The sequence below is a fragment of the Cygnus atratus genome, chromosome Z (assembly GCF_013377495.2).
Source record: "Cygnus atratus isolate AKBS03 ecotype Queensland, Australia chromosome Z, CAtr_DNAZoo_HiC_assembly, whole genome shotgun sequence".
NCBI lineage: Eukaryota > Metazoa > Chordata > Aves > Anseriformes > Anatidae > Cygnus > Cygnus atratus.
In genome coordinates, this window is record NC_066396.1 from 26,014,344 (window position 1) to 26,040,167 (window position 25,824).

General features: G+C 36.9%; 1 protein-coding gene across 1 annotated transcript; it reads left to right on the plus strand.

Annotated features, from left to right (window-relative positions):
- The first annotated feature begins 382 nt into the window (after positions 1 to 382).
- Positions 383 to 25,722, plus strand: POC5 (POC5 centriolar protein). Its single transcript, XM_050716396.1, has 12 exons — positions 383 to 398; positions 1,303 to 1,703; positions 9,403 to 9,550; positions 14,350 to 14,543; positions 14,947 to 15,123; positions 16,476 to 16,580; positions 17,455 to 17,634; positions 18,971 to 19,133; positions 22,269 to 22,387; positions 23,206 to 23,319; positions 24,119 to 24,295; positions 25,306 to 25,722. Exons 1-12 carry the CDS (start codon positions 383 to 385, stop codon positions 25,453 to 25,455), a joined length of 1,944 nt encoding a protein of 647 aa, XP_050572353.1. The 3' UTR covers positions 25,456 to 25,722.
- Positions 25,723 to 25,824: the final 102 nt, after the last annotated feature.

The window sequence follows — 25,824 nt, forward strand, 5'->3', positions numbered from 1 at the left end:
AAAAAGGCACACTTTGGGAGAACTTAATGTCTCCAAGAGAGGTGAAATTTTGTGATGATTTCATGAGCTTAACAATTTCACTGATGCAAAGATTCCAGAACAAGATATATATGTTGCTGTATTTTTTTATAAAAGGTAAATTATAGTTTAATATTATATTTGGATATTTATTGTCTGTGCTATCTTTCTCATGTTATTAGGCAAAATTTTGGTGTAATATAAAGTACATTCACATTTGTAGAGCTTGACCAGGAGGTTTGTGGCTCTGGTATACCAGATGGTACAGCTGTAGCCAGAGTTCAGTGCTGTAAATTATTGTGAAGGGATTTTCTATAGCATTGTTTGCATTACAAAAAGAACAATTAAGACAGTATCAGGATAAATGAAGGCTAGCAAACGTAAGTACCCTCTGCTCCCCGGTGCCTGACAGAAAATCTTTAAAACTTGGTGTTGAATTTCTACTTATTATTGCCCAGAGGTAACAGTAACGAAAGCAATTATCTCCAGGATCACATGCAACAGCTATTGTTCCAACAGCTGCCACAGGAACGTTATACCCGACATGGGGCGTGCTGACACCAACGACTACACACCTCTCTGTCAAAGGGCAGAACAAATTTGACACCTTGAATTAATTCAGCACACCCAGCTATGACATGCTTTATCAGAAGACTGGAACGGAGAGAGATGCAGGAAACCTCTGGAGAACAAGTCTTACGAGAAGTGGCTGAGGGAGCTGGGATTGTTCAGCCTGGAGAAGAGGAGGCTCGGGGGTGACCTTATCGCACTCTACAGGTACCTTAAAGGAGGCTGTAGAGAGGTGGGGGTTGGTGTATTCTCCCACGTGCCTGGTGACAGGACGAGGGGGAATGGGCTAAAGTTGCACCAGGGGAGGTTTAGGTTGGATATTAGGAAGAACTTCTTTACAGAAAGGGTTGTTAGGGAGTGGAATGGGCTACCCAGGGAAGTGGTTGAGTCACCATCCCTGGAGGTCTTTAAAAGACGTTTAGATGAAGAGCTCAGTGATATGGTTTAGTGGAGGACTTGTTAGTGTTAGGTCAGAGGTTGGACTCCGTGATCTTGGAGGTCTCTTCCAACCTAGATGATTCTGTGATTCTGTGATTTGTAACATCACTGCACCAACCACTTAAAGCAGCTATTTGGGGAATTTCATCTAGCTTGGTGAATTGGTCTAACTGGAAACGCTTAAGAGTGAAGGAGTTCCGACAAATAATATTTTATTTTATTTTATTTATTTTATTTTATTTTAAATTAACTTTACACAAAAATATCTTTCGGCAGAAATTCTCCAACCAGGAAAAAAAAACTGGCTCTCCCTGACCACCCCCGGCCCCCACAACGGTACCACGAAACCGCCCCCCCCGCCCCCGGCCCACTCAGCTCCGCCCCCTCCCCCCCCAACGGCCGCCCACAGCCCCCCAACGGCCGCCCCCCACCAACGGCCGCCCACGTCTCGCGCAGCAACCCCGGGAGCGCCGCCGGCCAATCAGCACGCGGCAGCCCCTGACAGGCAGCGAGGGGCGGGGAGCGAAGCGCCGTCTAATTGGCCGTTTCCCACCAAGCTGCCCAATCAGAGAGTGCTTTGCATAAGCGGGCTGAGCCAATCGGAGGGGCGCTTCTTCTTCCGCTCTGGTAGTTTGAAACCGTCGCGTCCAACGGCCGGCGCCGGCAGTTGCCCGCAGGTGAGAGGGGCGGCGGGGGCGGCCGGGGCGCTGCGCCGCCGGGTGGTTGGCCTAGCTGCCTTGGAGGCTCTGCTTCTAGGGGAAAAATGTAAAAATCAGCTCACGTACGAAGTGATACTCCCTGCTGCCTGCCCACCCGTGTGCCTCCCGGGTCTGTGCGCGGCGCCCCGCGGTTTGGCCTTGTTTTCGCTGGCTGACACAGCGGCGCAGCGGTGTCGCCCCCCTATCGCCTGTGCAGGCCTCAGGGGAGGCTGCGAAGCGGCTTGAGAATGCGGGCTGGAGCGGTGCTGCTTCGTGCTTGTAAGTTGAAAGGGGCCCTGTGAGGAGCAGAGCCCGCACCTGGGGTGGAGCCCCCTGATCTGAGTGCAGCGTTAAATTATTTGAAAAGCAACGTTCTTTGTCAAAAACAAACGCAAAAGCACAAAGTTCCAAGTGCAGCTCGAGGAATTCAAATTTAATTGTAAAAACAGCCATGGTGAGTCAGACCAGAGACCTTCAAAGTCATGTACTGTTCCTAAAAGTGTCTGCCTTAGCATTTTAGTTAAACATGTGTGGTTTGGAGGAAATTGGCACAGTTAACAGCGATCTTGCTTTAATGAAGTTATATATAGGTGCGTTGGCAAGTGGTTGGGGAAGATGAGAACACAGTAAGCAAGAAGGTGCTCCTCTCACTAGTATCTGCCCATCCAGTGATTTGCACCTCAGCAAATCACTTTATTGATGTTTTACCTAATACCCCTTGACAGATACCTGGTTTTGAAACTTGTCCAGTATTTTCTTGATCAGGTCAAAGCAGATAACTTATTCTTGGCATGAAGTGGCAATGACATCTGCAAACCTCAGCTTAAAACAAGTGTAATTATGCTCTCATAGTAATCTGATCTGTTCCTCTGCATGTAAGTGGATTTCTAGAATTCTGAGTTTACTGGGATTTGTACAGGAATGTTGCGGTAATCAAAATGAAAGTTTGGACCATAGGCAGGAATACTGGAGGTACGGATAGGGAAAACAAACGTGAGGAAAGCTGAAAAATTAAGTAGTAAACTGTTAGTGAGAATCTAAGGTGATATTCAAGTCAATAAACCAGTCAAGTCAGAGACCTGATGGACACAGTGGAGGGTTAGCCCACAGGCATAAAGAAAAGGGATAGTAAGAGAAGTCACACACACTGAGCTTGAGTTGACAGTGACTCTCATAAGGTGGCATCAAATAGATAAGCTGCAGTTTTAAGTTTGGAGAGCGGCATGGAATGGAAAGGTAAGCATTATTTGTGTCAAAGGAACCCACTGAGTTTTGGAAGACCGCGAACTTGAGCATAGTTTCTGTGATATGCAGAGAACTATATATGCTAGACTGAGTGTTAAGGGTACAATCTCAGAAGGCTGAAAATAAAAGTTAGAACAGTGGTCTTAAATTAATGAACAAACTTTGCAGAAGTGACTTAAGAGTGACCCTTTTTCCACTTCATTAGACTCATCAGTGTTCATGTGAAGCTTAGCTGGCCTCCTGCTTCTTAGAAGGACTGATGGTAGTTCAGTTCTGGGCTCTTCTCAGTCCATTTAACAGTATTTGTAATTTGTTAAACAATTCTAATTCCTATCAGTGCTAGGTAGTTAACTAGTCCTTTGTGATCTTCCCTAATGCCCTCCACCATGCACACGTGTGCACACATTTGTATATCTCTAGGATTTTAGGAGTACAGTGTGAGTTGTAAAGCATATGGAGTTGAAGCTGACTTTTTAGGATTATCAAAGAATATTTTGGGGCTATTAGAGGAATTTATGGACTAAAGAAAAAGAAAGAGGGATGGGGACAGTGCTAGTATAAACTTATTTGAAAAGGTAGGGTGGCCAAAACCAGAGGAACAGATAATGAATAATTTGTAGGAGCGAGGAAGGATGAAAGTTAAACAGAAGAGAAGACAATGAAAATGAAAAGGAAGCTAATATTTCTTGTCATCTGTACACCACTATACAGCAATAAAAGTATTTTTAAAAACTCTAAAATGTCATATTTTGTACTTAAAAACATGGTGCTTATATTAGGGGCTCAGTAGTAAGTAGAGAGATGGTAACCAAATTTTTTTGAACCTTGGGCCGTAGGAAATCTCATCATTTAAAATTGTCTTTAAATCACTTTTAAGATCTCCATCGGCACAGAAACTAAATTACCATTCTGAAAGTCGTAGATGCTTATCCATGGTGAAGGAAGAATCAGTGTCTAGGGTAACTCAAAGAATTGAGACAATTAACTTACATCTGTATTCCCATGTAGAGAGCTGAGTTTATTGCTTTTTTTTCTTTTTGATGTTTTGAAATGTGATAGCGTTGCTTAAGGAGGATGTTTCCCATCGATTTAATGACAGTACAACTAGCAATTTAAAAATAACATTTCTGTCAGAAAATGCATCTGTTTAGTAAACAACCGAGAATATTATAATTGACAGTTTTAGAGGTCTCCTAAAACTAATTTTAAACTTGCATGGTTGTTAGCTATGCTGTACAAGTACCCTGTTCCTCTTATTATTTATGGTTGGTGTTCTTCCCAGACATACTCTGCTGACAACTCTCCGTTGAAATGTCAGGTGATTGCTTTTCACATTTATCAGGCAACTATACTACTATGCCATTTGTTCATTAATGAATTCCCTTTGCTTAATAGTGAGTTCCCATTTAATTCTGTAATTCCTTTCATTTCCTTCCACCCCTACCATGTCCTTTGGAGTTTATTCCCCATATTCCATCAAGTTTTCTCACAAGAGCTTCAGTTCTTCATTGGAGGTTATTATCAAGGCTGCAGTAGACTAAAAGATATATAGATTTTTCAGAATGTTTAAGTTCCTTAACATTTCCACAAAATTACCTGCTTCCCTTATCTCCAAAGAATACTTCACTATATCGCTTAGATATTGCTGGAATAGTTGGTGTTACCTGAACCTAAGGCACTACCTGTTCTTCCAATATCTGTCAGTCCTCCTGGGCCTACTACGTGACAACTGAAGCAGAATTGAAAAGGTAGAGAGAGACCGACGTTGATGAGTAAGAGAAGGCTTCAAGGTATTGAACTGAAGTGGTCAGGGCATCATCTCGGCTTGGACTGTGGGAGAAAATCACAGTAGAATATAGACATTGCTGTGGAACTCTGTAGAAATTTTGTACTGAAGCAAGCTAATAAGCTCCAAACAGTATAATTAAGAATTGACGCAGGACTGTATATGTAAGTTAAGTCTTTTCTCATTCTTTATATGTCTGTTTTAACTTTTTTCTCTATCAGCATATTCTAGTTACCAATACATTTAATGTAAAATTTTATTTTGTATTACCTGAAGCATTAGGTATTAAACTCATAACAGTTTTCTGTTATTCTACATTGACTGACTTGTTGCTTTTGGGTTTTCCATTGTTTTATTTAGAAAGTCAATAAAATGGACTCAGAGTCGATGAAAGTCTTTTAATGCTTTTGAGTATGGTTTGGATAAGACAATTAAATAGCTTCCAGTCTGTGCTCATAGCAGTGCATATAATAAGGACACATTCAGGTTACCCCAGCAATGCACATTGAGGTAGTTGCTACAACAGAATCTGTGTTTCTGTGAAAAAGGTTGGAGAACATGCAGTAAACACCTTGGAATTAAAAAGTGAAGTTGAGCTTCTACTGTTGTATAGACTACCTTTGTGCAGGATGTCATCAGATGAGGAGAAAAGCACAAGTCCAGTTTTACCAAAAGACTCAGTTCGGGGCAGTTCTGTTTCTTCAGATCTTCAGGTAGGAACGAAGCAACCCTATCTGGTTCACTGTTATGACATTTTATTTAGAAATGGGCAATTATGAGGAAATCTAACAAAACCTTCATCTTTATTATGTTTTAGTTGGGCAGTAAAAACAGAAGTAAAATGTGAGATTAAAATATATTCATTTGGATTCCTTTGTGCATTTCCCAAGAAATTTCAATTTATGTAAATTCACATCTAACCTTAAGAGATTAATCAATGATTGTTACAAGTAAAATAATATAGCTTTCTTATCTTCTTTCTAGTATCAGTTTTTATATATTAAGTTTTAACAGGAGGCATAAATTTGACAAAGTAGGGTATAAACCCAGTATTTCTGAGGGATGAAGTGTAGCTACATGAGGTTCCTTACATGATGGAAGGAAATGTATGTATGTTCATTTGTTTCCTGCATAAAATATGTCAAAATACGCCAGAGCTGTAATATGCAGAGGGGTGTGTTTTTCTGGGCTCAATATCCTTTTCAAAGGATGCAAAGATATTGGGTAAAAGCCGCCCTATCCTCTTGAAAGCAGTAACTTTTCATCTTTAATTTTTTAGTAGTTGGTTATTACTATTTGAGTACTTTGTGGATTTTTTTCCTTAGATCGTGTTCTGTCCAAAAATGGTTAATTTTGGCAATACGTTTTGCTGGTTGCCTTGTATAAATGTATCTCTAATTCTGTCACCTGGTGGAATGGGCACATACAGCTGAAGCATCATTTTTTTCCTCCTGACTTTGTCCCTTTTAAACTACCTCTTTGTGGGTAATTTATATCTGTAGTTCATATGCTTCTCTGTTTGTGGTCATATCTCATAGATAAGTTTTCTTAATCTGTATTCACTAGTCATAATTCATACGTGTTTCCAATGACTTTTGTAATTGGAAAACAGGATAAAGTCATTGTGCAACAAATTCTGAAAGACCAGAATCTTCTTATATAATAGGGTTGTCTGAGAGGCTCTAAGTTTACGTTGTAGAGAATGATAAAGCAGAGTGGTGTCATTGAATGGTTGCTACTGAGTACATTTCTAGTCTGACAATGATTTAGTTTTCACATGCAGCACTCTTACTGCAGTGAACTGGATTTGAAAAGGATTTGGGTTTTCTGAAGATGTGATTATTGCTGTAAATCTCAGCAGCTGCCTAATTTCAGTTGGATGACTTGTTTTTAGATGTTTCTGTGAATTTTAAATGCTACTTTTATCTTTGTTTACCCAAATATATTTGCAAATCTGGCTTTATCTGAATGCAAAGCAGATAAATACATAGGCTATGAATGGCTCCTGTAACTCAACACAAATGAAATGGCACACAGAGCCATGTATAAAAATAATTGTGCAAGGTGGAGCTTTTCTAACTGTAAAGTACATTCTGTGGGAAAGATTTTACTATTCTAAAATAAGAGCACAGATCATATTGCTGACCGTTTCTTTGTCTTACATTCGTCGTATTGCAGTCTGCTGGACTGATTTTTTTCTTTCAAGTTTCAGGTTACAATTGGGATACTCTGTTTTCTTTTATATTTGCGTTCATTTCATCAGTGTTGTAATATTGTAGTTCACGAGTATTTATTTTCAAATTTTTCACTGGATGCTGCCTATTGAAATTTTCTGCAGGTGCATAGAGCGTATTTGTGTACATAGTGGATTATTTGAGTTTTATTAAGTTTTAGAACTTGAAAGACTAGATAAATCTCCTGCCTTAACTTGATTTCTTTATTTTGCTCAGAATGTCTATAGTAAGATAGACTGTGAGCTAGTGTTTAGATTTGGTGATTCAAAATGGATGACTTTTTCCACACCTGACATGTTATCGTCTTTGTCTATTGAACTGGGGAAGAATTAGTTTTAAGTTGCTCTTTAGTCATGCAGTCTCTGAAGAATGTTCTAATATCTTCTGTATAATATGTAATTTCTTCTAGATGAGTTAAGGTTAACAAAATTAGCTAAATTTATTTAACTAAGTTAAATAATATATTGGCTTTTTCAGTCTGCTAAATTTTAGCTGTAGAGAATTTTATAAAGATCCATTTTGTTCCTGGTTGAATAACTTATCTGAAGTTATCTGTTTTTTTCTGGCATCTCAAAGAATCTAAACTGTATCTTTTTTAAAAACTACAGATGTGTACTGGAAGTGGTAGAATCAGTAGTGTGTGTGAATAGAATATTTTAAGATATTCTTTATAAACTTGATCTTAAAACATTTGAATGGACTGAAGTCATGGGAGCAGTAAAACACAACTTCAGTTGGACTATAACTTTGCAAATTTTAATGGTAGGGCTTAATACCAAGGTTTTGTTTTGTTTTGTTTTAACCTATCTGTGTCGTTTTATTGACCTGTTAAGAGTGACTTGTTTTTGAGTATGAGCTCATGCACTACAGGATGGCTTATTTTAGGGCATCCAGAGCAACTACATGTCATTAAAAACAATTTGTTCATCTTTTGCTCTTCATGTAGCATTGGATATAAAAGGTTGTACCTTGTAGCAAGGAGTTTAGGTAAGCACATAGTAAAGGTGCATAATAAGCATGGCCTAACTACAAATGTTTGTCAGCTTTCTTATTATAAAATGTAACATTATCTTACAATTAACATGTGGTTTGCAGCATTATTATCCAATTCTTACACATGGTAAGAATGTATATTGAAAAATACTGCATTGTAAAGTAAGCCACTTTGTCTTGGCTTTGATCAGGTTTTATTTGTTTATGCTACATTTTTTCACTTTTTACTTAATTTACCTTTGAGTTAAATCTAAAAAAAAAGATAACCTTGTTGATTTGTGACATTTTTTCTCTTTTACACAGAATACTTCTGTGATACTTCCTCTACAAATACATAGCATATCTTTTTGATATTGTATAGCTTCATATACAATATGAAATTATTTAGACTTCTAATTTTGACATGATAGACTAGAAGATAGGATGTGGAAATCTGAAAGGATTCTGCTAAAATGTATAAAACCTAGCTTCTTAAAATGTTCTCTAGTTAGTTGAAACTGACATAAATGTAAGGGTTACACTAAAAGTTTATAAACATTGTGTTTCAACTGGTAAATTCAACAACACATTACATGTACCTTAAACTGATTGTTTCTACTCTAATTTTCCCCAGCTTGAAGAGGAAAATGGTTTTTCAATTTACAGTTGGCTTCAGACATTGGAACTCTTTAGGATCCTGAATAGAGTTAGTAAAATAGTATTGAGTGAAGGCGAAAGTACTGCTGGTGGACTGGTTTAATACTTTCTAACTGGCATTTTTTTCCAATGTTTAATTAATGACACTGCAGGGAATGGATTTTACAATTAAGCCAAATAAAAATACAATATACTTAATACTACTAATAAAATACTGGATAATTAGGTATCTTTTGATGATTGCTGTCAAAGAAATTGTAAAGCCAATTATAATGTTACAGAATGTGAAATGTGGCTCTGCTCAGTAGCATCTTTGTCATTGCTCTAAAAATACGCACTTTTTTTTTTAATCCTCTGCAGTAATGGCAATGCTCAAAAATAGCATCAGGTGATTAATAGCTTACATGATCTGGAACTATTTAGATTCTTTTTGTTCGTATTTAAGGTTCTTATTATAATTTTTTTTTGCTCGATCAGCATCTAACAAAATCTTAAGATATAACTATTTACATAGTTCTGTATTACTAAATGCATTATTTGTGTTTAGTTGTAAACAATGTGTTGCAGAAAATGAAGCAGGAGGAAAATAAATTATTATAACTGGTATAGCTCAATTCTAAATGGAAAACAGCTCACTTTTGCACCTTTAAGGGAAATCTTAGTTTTCACCCTAATAGGAAAACACAAAAAATTGTCTAAGCCCATTTTTACTTCTTCCTACATATACCCATTTTTTAGGAATGTAATTGTAGCTTTATAATTGTTTGTCATCACTTTGTGACAGGATGAGTACGAAGAGCTGCTTCGTTATGCTGTAGTGACTCCAAAGTTTGGACAGTGTTTCCTGAAGTGGTCAGAACCTGTCTCCGACCTGAGAGCAGGTGGCCGATTTCCAAGTGTAACAGATGATGCCATATACTGTAAGACTCCAGGTAATACCTGCAAAGCTATGGGTTAAGCTTACAAGAGCAACAATACAGCTTTTTAAATTTCAGTTTCTTATGGTTTCTGTTTTAAAAGAATACACAACTAATGTACATTTTGCACAAGAAGAAATTTAAGAGGGTATTATACTCACTGAAGGGTTCTCTCTGACATAGGTTTCAGGTGACAGTATTGATGTAGTGACAGTTCTTGGTGTTCCCAACTGTGCAATATAGGTTAAAATAAACATTTAACATAGGTGGTCTAATAATGCAGAACAGGGTGCCCTTACTTCATAGTTCGTCAGGTTACAACTGTCTTTGCTAATCCTTGCACTGCTGTGATAGATAAATTAGTATTTAAAGTAAGATTGTTTTGAAATGTTAGCTGAAAAGGGCTTTATGGAAACACTACTCATGTCACTATGTGAATGTCATTCTTGTTCTTTTATTTCAGCCACTCTATTCTAATTTTACTTTATTACTTGGCATTCAAGGATGAGTAAACTTAATGTCTTGTGATGCATTACTAACACTGATATTTCTGGTTATACATTATTTGTTTCTGTCACAAGTATTTAGCTTGAGGAACTTTTGTTAATTTAACCTAAAAAGAAATACTAAATAATCATTTCTGTGTTATTTCTTTAATTTCTTAACTTACAAAATCAGGAAGAGCTTTAATTTCTGTTGTTCAGAAGGTCTGTCACTTTATCATAAAAATACTTATCTACATTTTTCTGTTCACTCCTTTTTTGGAACCTTGAGGACAGATTTTTTTCTACATTTTAGGGGATTGTGGGTTGTAAAATGGTAGATGATTTTACAGATAGACTCTAAGCAGTTTTGAAGTGATATGTAAACCTGGAGCTAATTGTCTTCATTGTAGTAAATGTTGTTTGTGGCTATGGCTAATGTATGAGAATTGGCCATGTTGATCAGAGCTAAATAATTCTGATAGCAGTAATTTACCAGTGTAGCAAAGGACAATCCAGACACTGAAAGATGTTTTATACATTCATAGTAGAAATAGCCATGACTAAAAACTAAGTACACCTTCTGAAGTTGTGTGTTGTCTTCGTTGTATATTAAGCTGTTAAAGCAAAGACTATGATCAAAGCGAGGATGGCAGTATTGGTTACTTTTCGTGGTAGAATTAGCAAAAGGTAACTATTAAGCAGTCTATGATTTGCACAACCGAAGATCATTCTGTGGCTGCTGTCAAGAGTTCAGTAGTCTCTGATAAGGTTCTCTTAGATATTCCACAGGAGGAAGCTTTAGTGTTTTAATACCAGTCCACTCACCTGGAGATACTAGATGTTACACAGAGTCTCGATTTAGCAGAGTGATACAGCAATATACTGAAATCATAACGCGAGTACAATATAGAAATTATAATATATGGTTAGATCAAAATACAAACGTGATTGCTGTTACTGGTATCTTCACTCCCTGTCATGACACTGGCTATCCCCAAGTCACTGGGGAGGAAGATGTGGGTTAAAGCCAGCTCAAGCTCTTCAAAGTTATTTTAGTGTTTGCTCAGTGTTTATACTCAGTATAAGGTTGAGCACCCTATATGCTTCCCCCACGCTCATCAGACTAGCACAGGTGGAGTACATTCCCACTTCTTGATTAACTAAGGCTGCTTAAAAAACCAGTTGATCCATTAAGCTGATACAGCCATTCATAAAAATAAAAGAAAAAGAAGGGGAAAAAAAAAAAAAAGGCCACCCTCAGTCCTCCTCAGTGCTGAGATATGTTCAGGTTTCTTTATAACAGCTGTGCCTACTCCTTGTAACAGGGTTAGTTCCTTGAGCTTCATGAGCACATCACTGTGCCTGTCTCCCCTGAACTATTTTCCATCGTAGAGGTATGTTGATGAGTAACAAGAGCAGATTGCAAGGATTCAAGCACAATTGCAAAATTCTGGAATTATAGAGAACTTCCAGGACAGGTTCTGGAAGTCTATCTGGATCTGAGAAGTTGCACTTAAAAGGGGAGCAGAAAATTTCATACTGAGCTATTTGCAATTGTATTATGGAGCAAATTCCAGTTTGGATCTTGTCGCTGTGGTTACTTACTGTGGTGCCTTGGAAAGAAATGATATTATACTTGTCGGTGAAAATTTTGAATTGCAGTTTATGTATTGTTCATTATAATGCAATTTATAATATTAAAATGCAATCTATCTTTTATTTTCAAAATGAAAAAATTGATTTAAAAACAGTAAAGGAGAAACTCGTGATCTGCTCAGGCTGAGGCAAGAAAAATATTTTCATGGCCCCCATGATGCTTCCATTAACAATGCACTATTACAATTTCTAGTGCTTTACTACTTTAACAAAACATGTTTGCCATTCAAAATGACTCTTCTCTCTCGGTCTGGGAGAGAGCTTATGTCCCTGAAACAGCGCTTGAAACCATCTAGTTGTAGAAAGAAAGTTACATTTTTATTTCAACTTCTAAAGTGATATGACTAACATCTGTCCAACTCTTGTGTAGAACCTCCAGTGCTGGATCAGGGTTATCCCTTATTAGGATGGTGTTTGCCACAGTTTTAATGGCCTTAGAACACCATTTTTTTCCAGATACTGATGAATGACACAAGACATTGGATAAACAGTGAAAATGTAGCTAAATTCATGTTCAATATTATACTTCTGATTTTGGTAGATCAACAAGTTGTTCCAAAGGACAGTCAATTTTTTTGTTTGTGTGTGTAGCTCCATTTTTCCATTTGGCATCACTACGTTTTCCTGCTAAAAATCAGTCTCCTTGAAATTTGTTCTTTCCCTGTCATGTTCTAATGCTGTTGCTGTGTTAAAAAGCAAAGTAATGTTATTAGCATATTGTTCTTTAACTTTGTAAAACAAAATGAAGGTCTGTTCTGTAATGTTAAGACCTAAAAGTTTTCACTTATGCAGAGCTATTCAAACTTGCATTTTCTAACAACTTTTCCATGTGGTGTTGGTAGTGAGACCAACAGTTGCCAATATCATGTGATGCCTTCTGAAAAAGTTGTTTGTGGAGGGTTCTTTGGTCTCATATTTTGACTTTTTTTCAGGTTTTTAAAACTGAAGTTAATGTTTCCACTCTGACTGTAGAATTCCAATTATTGGTATCCTATATTTGTTACAGTAAATTTAATGATACGTGTGTTCGCTAAAAGCTTCCAGTTAAATAAGAAGAGTAATTGGAATAAAATATGCTGTACTATTCAATCCAATGTCCAAATGCTTTTAAACTTTGAAACTAAATTTTAATTTCCTGTTGTTGTTATCAGATTAGTTAATTAAGTTTGAAGAAGAGGAAGAGTGGAGCAATAAATTCTTTGTAGCAAAGATATGTAATGATGACTCATACCCAAACAGTGGGAAAATTCCTTCTCTTCAGTCTACCAGTCTTCAGTATTGATCCATTAATACTCCGAGAGTATTTTTAAAAAAATAACTGTGTATTTTAACAAATTGCTACCCTTAGCCTGTGCCAGGTGATAACATTGTGAGAATAATTTTTTGCATCTATCTAACCTTCATCTGTATGAAAAAGTAAATGGTTTCTGTGGCATATTTTGAATGTCAAGAGGAAGAAATAAGTACTTTTACATTATTTTTTAAAGAAAAAAAGGCTTCCCCCCACAGTGAAGAAATAGGTAAAAATTCACATTGAGAAATAGGGAAAACACATTGAGAATAGGAGAAATTTGCTTCTGATTTGTTCTTTTATGTCCAGAAATATCTTAACTGTTGAATCTCTTGACTGTTGTTCATGGTATCTTTCAAAGACTTACCTTGAATAGGAGCTACTTGATCTTCATTAAAATAGTAGGAGACTTACCTTGCTAAGAATATCTACCAAGCATTCTCAATATCAGTTTTAGTGAAACTCTCAAAAATACCAATTCTTTGTCAGACTGAAAAAAATATAAATCTTTACCTTCTTCTGAATCTTTTTTCGTTTTGCTAAATACAAGTGATCTGATCATTTTTGGGGAGAGGGAAATGAGCTGGTGAATTGAAAAAAGCTTTCTTTCTTTCTACTCCATGAGAACTTGATTCAAAGACTACACTAGGAAAAAGCTGTCCATTTAAGCATTCAGGAGTTGGACTGAATAAAAGCCTTATAATCCCTTAGGTCTGTAAGTGATTGTGATTTTTTGAAAATCTCTAACGCTATTTTAAGATTACATACCTATTATAATGTTATATACTTTCTTCTTTGAGTACACCTCTCTCCCTAAAATGTAGTATTTTAGTTCTACTTGCCACTTAGTATTCCAAACATTTGCATATACTAGCAGAAAAAGTTAATCTGTAGTATGCATCTGTAGCATAAAACAAACCTATGGTTTGCTGTTGTAAATGCACAACAGAATGCCACTGTCTTCAGGAGTTTACAGTCTCATTATGGAAAATGGCAAAAGCTTTTAGATTTCTGACCTCGGATGTTAACCAAAAAGGAATCCATGTTGAGAGTTTTCGTTTCTTGCAGTGCTTTTTTTTCCATCTTGGTACTTGCTGTCATCATCATCTTTAACATGAAATGACATTCAAAGATTCTGTGTAAGGGAGCAGTAGTTTTAATTGGATTACTGTTACAATGTGACTGTTGGCTTAAATATGCCTGTGTCTTGAAGGCATGGATTTGAATTAGGTTCTATTTGGTGTACATGGGGAAAGGAGGTTTCTGATGGCTTAAATGTTTGGTTTCTTTTTTTTTTTCTGCCCGACTTCTGACTTACATCCAGGATTCAGATCAGTTAGCCTTCCCAGAGTACCAATCCTTATTCTCTGTTTCATTTTTAGACCTTATGTCAGTAAAGGAGCCTTCTGAGGCCAATATGGATCGGCTTTGTCCTGTTTCAGAAGAGACATCTTCACAAGGGTCCACAGATATTCCAAGAGAAATCGATGAAACCACAACAACTGAATTAACTGTACCTGATGAAAAAATAACTCAAATAGAAAATATACTTGATCTCTGGAGTGGCAGTCTTAAGGTATTTATTTTGTATAGATTCCTTAAAAATAAAATACAGATGTCAGTGTGCTATCATAGAATGTGTAGGAAAAGCTGTAGTGTGATAGCATTGCAAAATGCTGATTTTCTTTGTGTTTTTAGTTCTTTTGTTTTTGCATATTATATGTAAGCACTAGGCTGTTTTATTACAAACACTAACTTCAAAAAAAAGTTTGGATTAACTTTCTACATTAAGGATGTTCAATTATTGTCGTTCAATAGTTCATTATGTCTGGTAATATTTATAGGCACAAACAGCCTGCAAGGTAGAGGCATCATTGTATAGATTCGTGCCTCCTTAACTGCAGAGTGTTTTAAGATTAAAAGACTGGGGAGGAGAGAAGTTTACTAACTTCACTATTGTCATGCCTTTAACTTTTCAGACAAATGTTCTGACTGAATTGAGAAAATGGAGGCTGAATTTTATTGAATATCACAAGCTTCAAATGAGACAAGAAAAAGAGAAACATGCTGCACATGTGAGACAATTGACCAATCAGATGGAAAACTTGAAAGAATTGCTACACACATATGAAATCTCTATAGGCAGAAAAGATGAGGTAGTATTTCAATTTCATAGATCAAATTGTCCTCTTTAAAAAAAAAAAAAGTACACCAACTTCTTTGCACTATCTATTTGAAAAAAATCTTGCAACTAGTAACGTAGAGAAGTAAATAATATATTTAGATTGTGTAGTGGAAAAACGAATCATTGTTGCTAATAACCTACTAACAATGGAAATTTAACATGTATGTAAATATTTTACGTGGTTTGCATTTTAAACTTAGTATCTATTGTTGTTAACTTATTTTGTGAAGATCACAGGTCTGTTATGCTCTTACTTGACTGAAATTGTATGAAATTCTGTATTGAAACTTAGGAATTTTGTACTATTAGTCAGATAACCGCGTTCATTCCAGAGTACTTTTTGAGTATCATTCATTTGTCAGTGTGTGTTCAATGATAGCATAAATATTACTCTTCATAATTTTTATGCGGTAGTTAGAATAGCTTTAAATGGAAGTTACTCCCGGGAGTCCGAAGAATTTGTCACTGTTACCCACTGGAATTGCTCAGAAGTGACTGATGGCAGAATCTAGCTTAAGAGATTAAGCAAAAATGTACAGAAATGCTCAGTGATTTGATACCCAATTTACATCATGCCTAATTTTTAATCAGGGAACCTCAGCTGCTTCTGTTATTTATACTAATTAAAATATATATATATATATGAGTTGGTAGTAGAAGTCCCCAGCTGAATTCTCTGTCCAGTAGATCAACCTACCTCAGATTTTTTGGTAGTTTTAGTCCTATGTGGGATCTTTCTTGAGATTTTTTAAGCTGAAAGTTTTAGCAGTTTAACTGTTTTAACTTCTGTTAAATTTAACTGTTGTTAATTTGATTTTTCTATTTCTGAGCAACTACTTAGCTTGCTTATTCTATTCAGAAAATTGAATAAATTTTCTGCAGGTAAGTTATTTCTTTGCACTTCAATTAACAGTGCACTAAAGCAAACATTTAATAATACCAATAGTATAATAGTTCCTGGTGCATCAAAATTCTCCTTGCAAATTAATGATTCTTCTGACCTTATGCTACAATAATGTATGATTGTAAGGAGATAAACAGAAGCCTGCTGATGCATGATGAAATAACAAGTCAAATCAACTTCTCATATAATTAAAGAGTAAGTGTCTTGAGTGCTGCAGAGTCTCAGTGAGAGTTGAATGTTATTCCTGATTTGAACTTTAATTGTTGTTTCCTACTTGATTAGAGTAAGGGGAAGATTTAGTAAAAGGCTGCTGCTAAAAGTAAATGCTTTAAGTGAAAATAACTGATGTAGAAAGTACGTTCTATTTGACCTTACTAAGATCATAACTGTTGAAATAATATTAATAAATATTTTTGCAGGTGATTACTAACTTGACCCAAGCATTAGAAATGAAGAAGGAGAGAATAGAGTTAATGAGAAAGTTTACATTGTGGCGGATTCAGCAACTTAAAGCCAAACAAGAGGTACATGTGCAAAATGAAAATGTGATGAAAATGAAACCTTTGAAGTCAAAAGAGTCAGAGTTGGTGCAGTTGCTGTTATAGCTGGAAGAAATGGCAGTGATTCTGTTTTGATGTCTTAGGCGATGTCAAAAATAGTTTGAAAGCATCAATCCTTTTTAAAATATTGCTACTGTCAGAATACTCTCTGGGATCAGGAAAAAAATCAAAATACACTTGTTTTGGATATTGGTTTGCTCCAATTACTGTTACCAGCTTGCAACAAATCACTGTAGCTTGCAGTATCTGCATTTTGAAGTAAGTGAGGAGGGAATTTTTCTAAACTTTAAACAAATAACTTTTGAGCAATGAAATTATTAAATACCACATCTTACATTTTGGGGACCCAGTTTCACAGGTAAAACTTCAGTTGCCAAAACTTTAACTAGTTAAGAGCTAGTCACATGCAAAATGTGGGGCATTGTGTCAGACATTGTAAACACCTTGCTAAATTAAGTATGACAGAAAATAAGGATCCCATGTCAAGACTGCAAACCTCTCCCAGTCTAGACTATTAAAAAGGACAAGCTGATATTCAAGCCCTTTGTTTAGTGGTACATATTCTGGGCTAGACTCGGGTTTATTGACACTGTTTTGTGTAACCTAGTTCATTGTGTTTTCTAATGCTGAGGACAGTAATGCTTCTTAACTTGTATGCAGGCAGAAACACTGAGCTGCTGATGCAATGTGCCATAGTGAAGCAGTACATAAACATGTAACTCGGTTATTACTGTGGTCTATGTAATATGTGGCAAAACAGTCATCCCCAGTCTCTTAAGTACTTAAGTTTTTAACCATATATTAAGCAAGTGCAAGTTTGCTATATTTGTTTCCTAAGGAATACGCGAACAGAATAGCAGACAGACAATTCCAGGCAGCTTTGAAGAAGAAAGTATGGACAGCGTGGCGCTCTCTTAGTGAAGAAAGATGGAAAGAAAAAGTAGCAAAAGCCTGTCAGCTAAGGGCAGAAGATGTCTGTGTTCAGCTCACCAATGATTATGAAGCCAAAATTGCAGAGGTAAAATAAGGTTTCTTTTTTCATTCCTCTACTACTTCCCTCAATACCTCACTCCCAGTTTCTTAGCAAGCTTGAAAAAACTGATGACTTTCCAGCAGAAAAGAGCTCCCATATACAGGAAAAGACATGAGGAAATCTAGGATCTCTCCTATGGATGGTTGCCTTATAGATGTGATGTTTTGTCCCCAGCATTTGATGTAAAATGTTGCTGATCTGCGCCTACAGGTGAAGTAAATGGCACCCTTACTGAAACAGGCTCTTAAAAAACTATTTGCCCACCAATAGGGATTATTATTGTTTCCTAAGAGTACACCGTTAGTATTTGCTATGCAGTTTGAGTTCTCAATAAAGAACAAAGTCATAATAGAAATAAGACTATTACTATTATTAATGACCATTCAGAATACAGTATTTTTTTTAATAACAGACACTCTGTTAAAGGCTGGTTTTGTCATCAACTTGCCAATCACACTTGTTGAAAAATTTTCAAAGTTTAAGTTAAAGATAAGTTACCAACATACACACTAGTGCTTGTTAAGTAGAAAAGATGCATTTTTAAAGCTTTCCATTTCAGGAAGAAATTAAACCTAGAATTTTTAAGAACTGTCTTACCAAATGTGACTTACCAGCCACAGTTGCGATGAAATAATGTCCTTTGACTCAGGTGCATAAAGCCATACGCACCATACTTGGAAAATTAGAGCTACAGTTCAGAAAATTCAGTTTCTGATAAGTGACTGAGTCATTCCAAACAGAGTGAGTAATTTCAAACAGTGGGAGTTGTGTTTTGAAATAATATGAACCCCACCTGAGGATGATTAATTTTGGAAAATGCAACAAAGGGAAAAAACAAAATCAATAAGTAGTGAGTTACAAGATTACCTTGGTTTGACTTTTCTCAGTATTTTTAGTTATTTACAAAGGCCAGAAAAGTGGGATTGCTGATGACAATTCACCCTGTGCTTAAATAGTTTTCTAACCCTCATTCCTTGGAGTGTTATGGGAAACTAGATTCCTGAGGATATCTAGCTTTGCCAACGTGCATAATTTCTGAAAGACAAAATCTGGCAGGATAAATTTCTGCATAGTTGGTTAGGGTCTAGCAATCCTTTCAAAAGTGTTCTTTTCATTGGTTTGCTCTAGTAGAAATAATGTGCTGTAGTACAAATAACTGACAGATAACTAACTGTTTATCCCTGGCAAACCACATATTCTGAAGTAAAAATGCTTCTCTTTGTAAACACAGTAAGTGACTTTTAAAACTAATTGAGGAATTATGTTCATGTTTTGCATTCAGAAGTACAAGACAGCTGTTTCCATATTCTTTTTTTTGTAGCTAACTGCTACTTTGGAGCAAACAAAAGCTGAGATTCTGAGACTGCACAGTGAAAGAGAACAGTATGAAGACACCATGAAGAAAGCCTTCATGCGTGGTGTATGTGCCTTGAATCTGGAAGCAATGACCATGTTTCAGGGCAAGGACAGCAGGACAGATCCTGGTCAGTATAAAAAGTAGCCCTGGTTTGGTAGTTCGTGGGTTTTGTTGTTACTGTTTGTTGTCTTTTGTTATTTCTTTTAAAGGATTCTCCTTTTTTTTCTTTTGTTTTTTAAGTATGAGTACTTAATGGCAATACAAACTTTATCAAACTGTTATTGCTTTAAAAAGTCCCATTGAATATGTTAAGAAATACTTTGCTGAACTTCTCGCTGCTATGGTTCAATGTAGAGCAGGTTTCCTTCATCAGGCCTTGCTCTGGGTGTGGTAACCTGCAACTGAAGGCAGAACAAGAAGCTGGAGTTGGCAAGCTTCTTAGAATACTCTGGAAGATTACCAAGAATTCTGTCAGCACCCAGGTTATGGCAGAGGAAAATACTGGAAAACCCTGTTATGTTCTCTGGAATCTTAGTGTGCAACAAATCTTTTCCCAGACTTTTCTCTCTTCGTTCTTAATCTTGCCTGTTTATGCAAAAAGGGCAAGCAAGTCTCCCGGGTTCTGTATTTACTAGGAGTGCTGTGCTGGAACAGGAAAGACCAGTGATTACAGCTGCACATTCATAAAACTTGTGTAGCGATGCAGAAAAGAGCTGGACACCCCTACTGATGTAATGAACTCACCCCCTCAGAATGAGACAGTGTACAGCATTAGAAGCATGATCTTAATGGTGCAGCAGCCTACATCAAAAAGTAATATCTCTGCCAGCAGATGTTCTGCACCTGGATGTGTGTCTTAGCAACCAGCTATACTGGCAGCAGCTAATAGCCTTAGACAGGTAACTTCAGTTCCTGAACCCTTAACAATCTTATACCAGAAGTTTCTGAAGTACTTCAGAGAAATTCCTCCACAGCAATATTAGGGCCTAAATGTAGGTGTGAAGAAGAAGAAGAAAAAAAAACTAAAGATATAAGAAGGCACTTACTTCAGTAGCTGTCAGATCCTGTTAAACATAAACAGTCTTTCTTCAAATATAACATTGGTGAAGTATGGTAGCTGTGTGGTAGTACAAACATAGGATCAGTATCTGAGGAATAGAATGAATGAATTCAGTATCTTCAAGAAATTGTGAATAAAGTTTCAGGGCATTGCCCAAGTACTCTACATTTCCATGTGTAGAAACAACTGTTCTCTCAAGTTTTATCTTGCATACAAAAATGTCTCACTACCTGTGAGACGGTGGGTCTCACAGCTGATGATGAGTGGTGTTAAATAGGAAAGTCTTGTTTCTGGAAACTTGAGAAGAAAAGGGTAACTAGGAAGGGAATATAGAAAAATGAACTCTAGATGCTGTGACCAGTCTCTGGGGTTCATGTATCAAACATTTTGCTTGATTTGGTATGGTGCAGAAGTGGTACCTAGTGATTTTGCTGTGTTGGACACTGCTGGAGCACCTGTACCCAGTTTTTCAGGTGTCCATCATGATGCTGTGTAATTCTCTGCGGTCACTGTAGTATTTACTCATCAGGGTTCATAACACCTCATAGTCTCAGGTGTCCTTGGTCCCATGCCTGCCTTCTTCCACTGCTTCCTATACCATGCTCTCCCCTGTCCCAGCCACGCCAGTCTCTTTTTTTGTGGCAGCTAGACAGTGCTTTTAATGAAGGCAGTTACAGAATGATTTAACATAGTTGAACAACTGCTTATTTGCATTTCTGCTCAGGTATAACAAGACTGACGAGGACATCAGAGGATTTAAAACATGAGAGAGATGATTATTCTGTTTTGTTGTAGTTTGTAATCTGTGGACCTTGAAAAGGCTATGTGCCATTCAATGATGCATTTATACAAACACTGCAGTGCCACCTATTGTCACTGCAAGTAAAAGCAGAATTTGACTCCTTAACAGAGTTATGAGTAGGTTATTAATAGTATGCAAGTATTGCAACTTTAATGGGACCATAGCATTTGGAGTCAGTGTTGATGATCCAAAATCTATGGCTGATTTAATCTTGGGTGATTTTATTATTTATTTTTTTTAACTTGGTGCCAGAAGAATTCACATTCTGTTATTACATAAATACCACTGCATTTTTAAGTAACATAAATCAGATCTGATTGGTTTGTAAGTGGGCATTAGTCCTGTCTGTGTTTAAGTTTAATGTGCATGTATATATGCATTATTGGTACAAAATGTGTATTATGGCAAGTTTTCACTCATGAAATCCTCAAGTATTGTACTGATATAACTACTTACTGTATTTTTCTTGCTCAGTTAAAAAAAAAAATAACAACAAAAAAGCAACCGTCCCATGGTGTCACTCAGGTCCCTGGAATGAGCAGAATTCCTAATAGCATCATCTGCTTTAGAAACAGAAGAGTAAACTAAAATATTTATCTTTGTGTCCCTTCAGGAAGTTTGTATTCTAAAAGAAAAGGCTGAAACTGCTTGAAAAGATTCTGTGCTTAAGTCTACAGATCTGACGTCCTCAGGATATCTGCACTGGGAGACAAAAAGAAGGCTGCTGTGTAGCCAAGACTCTGTCTACATCCTAAACAGTTTGCACATAATCAGGCTGACCCAGATTGAGGGGGAGATGAGGACTGTAGGGCACCCATAGAATCTCCCAACCCTACAGCCATGACATGGCCAGCATTGCAGCCATTGTCGGTGCAGATGAGGTGTTGCTGGGCACAATCTACAAAATCACAGTACGTTCCTGGGAAAGTAAAAATAACATTTTGTGTTCCTGACAAAGAATCCTCTTAAGGATCTTATGCCCTGTCAGAAGCTCAGTATGGCCTTTCCCTCCTTCATTGGTTGCCCTCTGTTTGAACTAGCTTTTGGCCCTTAGTGTAAGGGCAGCTCTTTCACAATGGATTTCGTATTGGCAATCAGAATTCAGAACCTCAGTTCTTTGCACTGCAATGTGATAAGTGCACAGGAGTGTTGAGACATAACACAGAAACAAGCCCCCTGAAAATACTTCTGAAAAGCTTCTTAAAAGAAGGGTCAAATACAGAAAGATTTATATGTTTGTGTGTGTAGATGTATGTATCTATAGAGAACGGACTGATCCTTTTAATAAGTTATACAGAAATCCCAAAAGAATACTAAACTTTTTGTTGTGAGTTATCTCATTTCCCCTTAGGGTTTGCTAAATTGTGTGTTGATCCATTACTTTGTGTTTCAAATAATAGATACAGGAAGTAGGAGAGATGATAATGGTGCCATTGTTGCAGGAATACTACCTCCTTCACAATACAATCCCCCCTCACCACCACCTCCACCAGCAACTGCTCTTCAGATGGATGACTTGGTAAGTGTGTACCCGGAATAGAACTGTATTCACCAGTGGTGAAAACATATTTCCTGCATTGGGGCCTGGGGCTTTTTAAAGAAAAATATAATAGCCCATTAATTGGAGGAATTTGAACTCAGTCTAAGGATAAAAAGAAACCTATGAGTGTGTCCAGACTTCATCATATAATTGAAGTGATTAAGTCATGGTTGCTGTGACTTGATATACTTACATTTAGCTGTTTTTATTTTAGAGAAAATGCATTAAGCTACTGAAGACAAGGTCACTATAACAAACAGAATTTGCTTTCTAAGGTTCTTTCTGGAAAAAAAAAAGTTGTTAAACACCTGTTTGCCAAAGAAACTAAGCTTGCTATTATCTGGAAAAAAAAAAAAAGGAAGCAGGCTTCACTTGAAACTTCTTTTTGAAAAATGCAATGTATATGGACTCTGAGGAAATTCAACTTACTGTCCTGCCATGTCAAATTATCCAGGTTATTTTCCAGTAGCTTGAAAATTCTGGACCTACACAGAGTCATGCTCAAGACACAGCCACTGTAAAATAATTCCACACTAGGGTACAGGCTAGATTGGAGAAGACATGCTTGCCTATCTTCCCAATTTTCCATGCTAAGAATATCGAATGTTATTCACTCTGTTTCCAGCAATACTTGGACAAACATTTGGAAAAAAAAAAGTGAAAACGGTAATAAAACATTTGAAAAAAAAAAGTTAAATTTAGATGGGTAATGAATAGTCAAAAGACTGTCCATCTGAAGAATAAAATTGTATTTTGGGGAATGTTATACTTATTCTTTAAACTCTGATTTCATTCAGTTTTCTACCCATCTGGGTCATGCAAGCACTTCTCAGACCAGGCTAGATTCTGATTCTCCAGTAATCATCAGTAGCACAGCTGCAGGATCTGGGGTGACATCAACTCAAAAACTGGTAACATGCTAAAATTAATTTGTTTTGTATTTTAAGACAATCACAATAAATTTTAGTTTGGATATAATTTTATTTCCGCTTTTTTCAGAGCAACACAAGTGTGTAGTTAAAGTGCTATGGAGTTCACTTAGATGTATGAAGACACTAGCTTGTAAATGCTCGTTTATGTTACAGAAAACCTATTTTTCTTAGGAGGAGTTTTAACTGATTTTGGAGCAAAGAAAAAGAAGAACAATGAAGAACAAAAAAAGTGCATATGCGCTTACATGTAGCGTAACAGGAACAACTGGTGTTTCATATGATACCATGGTGTTCTTAAAAAAAAAAAAGCTTTGCTTTCGCTAATCCTTTTAACTTTTCTCAAGGATCCTCTGCATTGTTCTCCTTTTCTATTCCCATCTGATAATTTGCTACTAGTCAACAGAGCAAGATGCAACATCTTATTGCATCTGCTGTCACTGCTAGAAAGACTTGCCAGGGTGACAAAAGTGCCTGCAGCTGTCACTAGAGTATGCAGCCAGTGAGCAAAGCTAAACTATCCATGTTGCTTGATTTTTGTCAAATTAGCCTTACTCCCCACAGTGTAGTAGTCACGCTAAACACTATCTATGTGGAAAAAGACAGAATTAACCAGGTAGCAACTAGATGGTGCAAATTCAGTCCCATGTAACATAACTGTATTACATGCAGCGTCCTATGTTCTGTTAGGCAAGTGGCTAATAAAACTAAGTGGATATATTAAAGCACTGTAAATATTACATTGATAAATGTTAGCAATTAATATTTATTTTTTTTGTAGCCCATGGCAAAAGTGATAACATCTGCTCAGCAGAAAGCCGGAAGAACAATCACTGCTCGAATCACAGGCCGATCTGATATGGGACAAAAGCACAGAATTTGTGGTAGTTTAGCAGTGATGGGAGTTGCTCCACCCATGAGTTCAGTCATTGTTGAAAAACACCATCCAGTCACTCAGGTAAGTCAGAATTATGCTTGTAACGATATTCTGAATGCAACATACCTGGTAAAATTTTAAATAGAAATGACCAAGATGAAGAGACAATTAGACAAGGCTCAGATTTGAGTCCTGCTTAAAATAATGTGCAGTACTGTCTTGGGCTGGGTAGAATGAGCTCGTAGTGAGGTGAGGAGAGGAAGTAAATACTGCCACTTTATCTGTCCTGTTTCTGTATTAATTATTTTATAGGCAGAGTAGTTTTGGCTGTCTCTTTCTTGGCCAGATCTTCTGTGAGTTCTCATTGCAGCAGAGGGCTTATAAAAAAGATGGACAGTGACTTTTTACTCGGGCAGATAATGACAGGACAAGAGGGAATGGATTTAAACTAAAGAGGGGAGATTCAGCCTAGAGGTTAGTAGGAAATTCTTCATTTAGAGGGTGGTGAGGCACTGGAAAAAGTTGCCCAAGGAAGTTGTGGATGCCCCATTCCTGGAGGTGTTCAAGACTAGGTTGGATGGTCCTGTTTGCTCAAGTATTCCCAGACACGCTCCTCTTCCACCAAAGGTACATCTTCCTTGCTCCAGCCATTCAGCCTGGCTTCTGGAACGTGGAATTCCTGAAGACCAGTCTTGCTGGTAAAGACTGAGGCAAAGAACACATTCTGTACCTCTGCCTTTTCACTGTCCTGGGTAACCAGGTCTCTTTCCCTGAGGAGAGGGCCCACATGTTCCCTAGTCTTCCTTCTGTACTGAGGTACTTGTAGAAGCCCTTCTTGTTGCCTTTGATGTCTTTGGCATGATTCAATTCTGTCTGGCCATTAGCTCAGAGGTTTAGCATTTTTCTTTGTGTTCTGAGAACTGTCTGTTACAGATTAAGAGAATGAGTCTTTTTTTCTTCTTTAAGTCACCTTTTTTTTTTTAAGTGTATTTCAGCTTGAATTAAATCTGCAGCTCACTTAAAGCTATTTTAGTGCATTTTTTTATTTTTTTCCACTGTTAAGCCTTTTGTTGTATCTGATTACTTTTCAGCAAACCATATCCCAAGCCACTGCTGCTAAATATCCTCGAACTGTGCTCCATTCTTCTGGTTCTACTGCTGTGAGACCTGCAGGACAACTTGGACGAATGCTTCAGAACCAAACTCATACCAGTGTTCAGTCAATAAAAGTTGTTGACTGAGTGAATATCCTTTACACTGGTGGGAAGTTTTATCAAGATACAATTTAAACCTCTTCCCAGTCCTTTCAAATTTGATGTAGCAAGGCCTAAATTATGTATCATGTTTTTACCCTTAAAAAAAGAAGTGTTTATAGTAAGCATCCAGAGGGGGAAAATGACCTTGAAATGTTGTTCTACCTCCCAACTATTTGAGAACTTATTTTATTAAGATAAACACTTTATTTAAATAATCTTTTTGCACACTTTTAAATAAAGGATAAAATGTGATTTTTTGTCTGAAGTGTTTGGTTTTTTTAACTTCCAGCATTACTAACTCATACTTTCAAGTGAAAATCAGATTTATTATTCTTATATATGCTTTTACTAAAT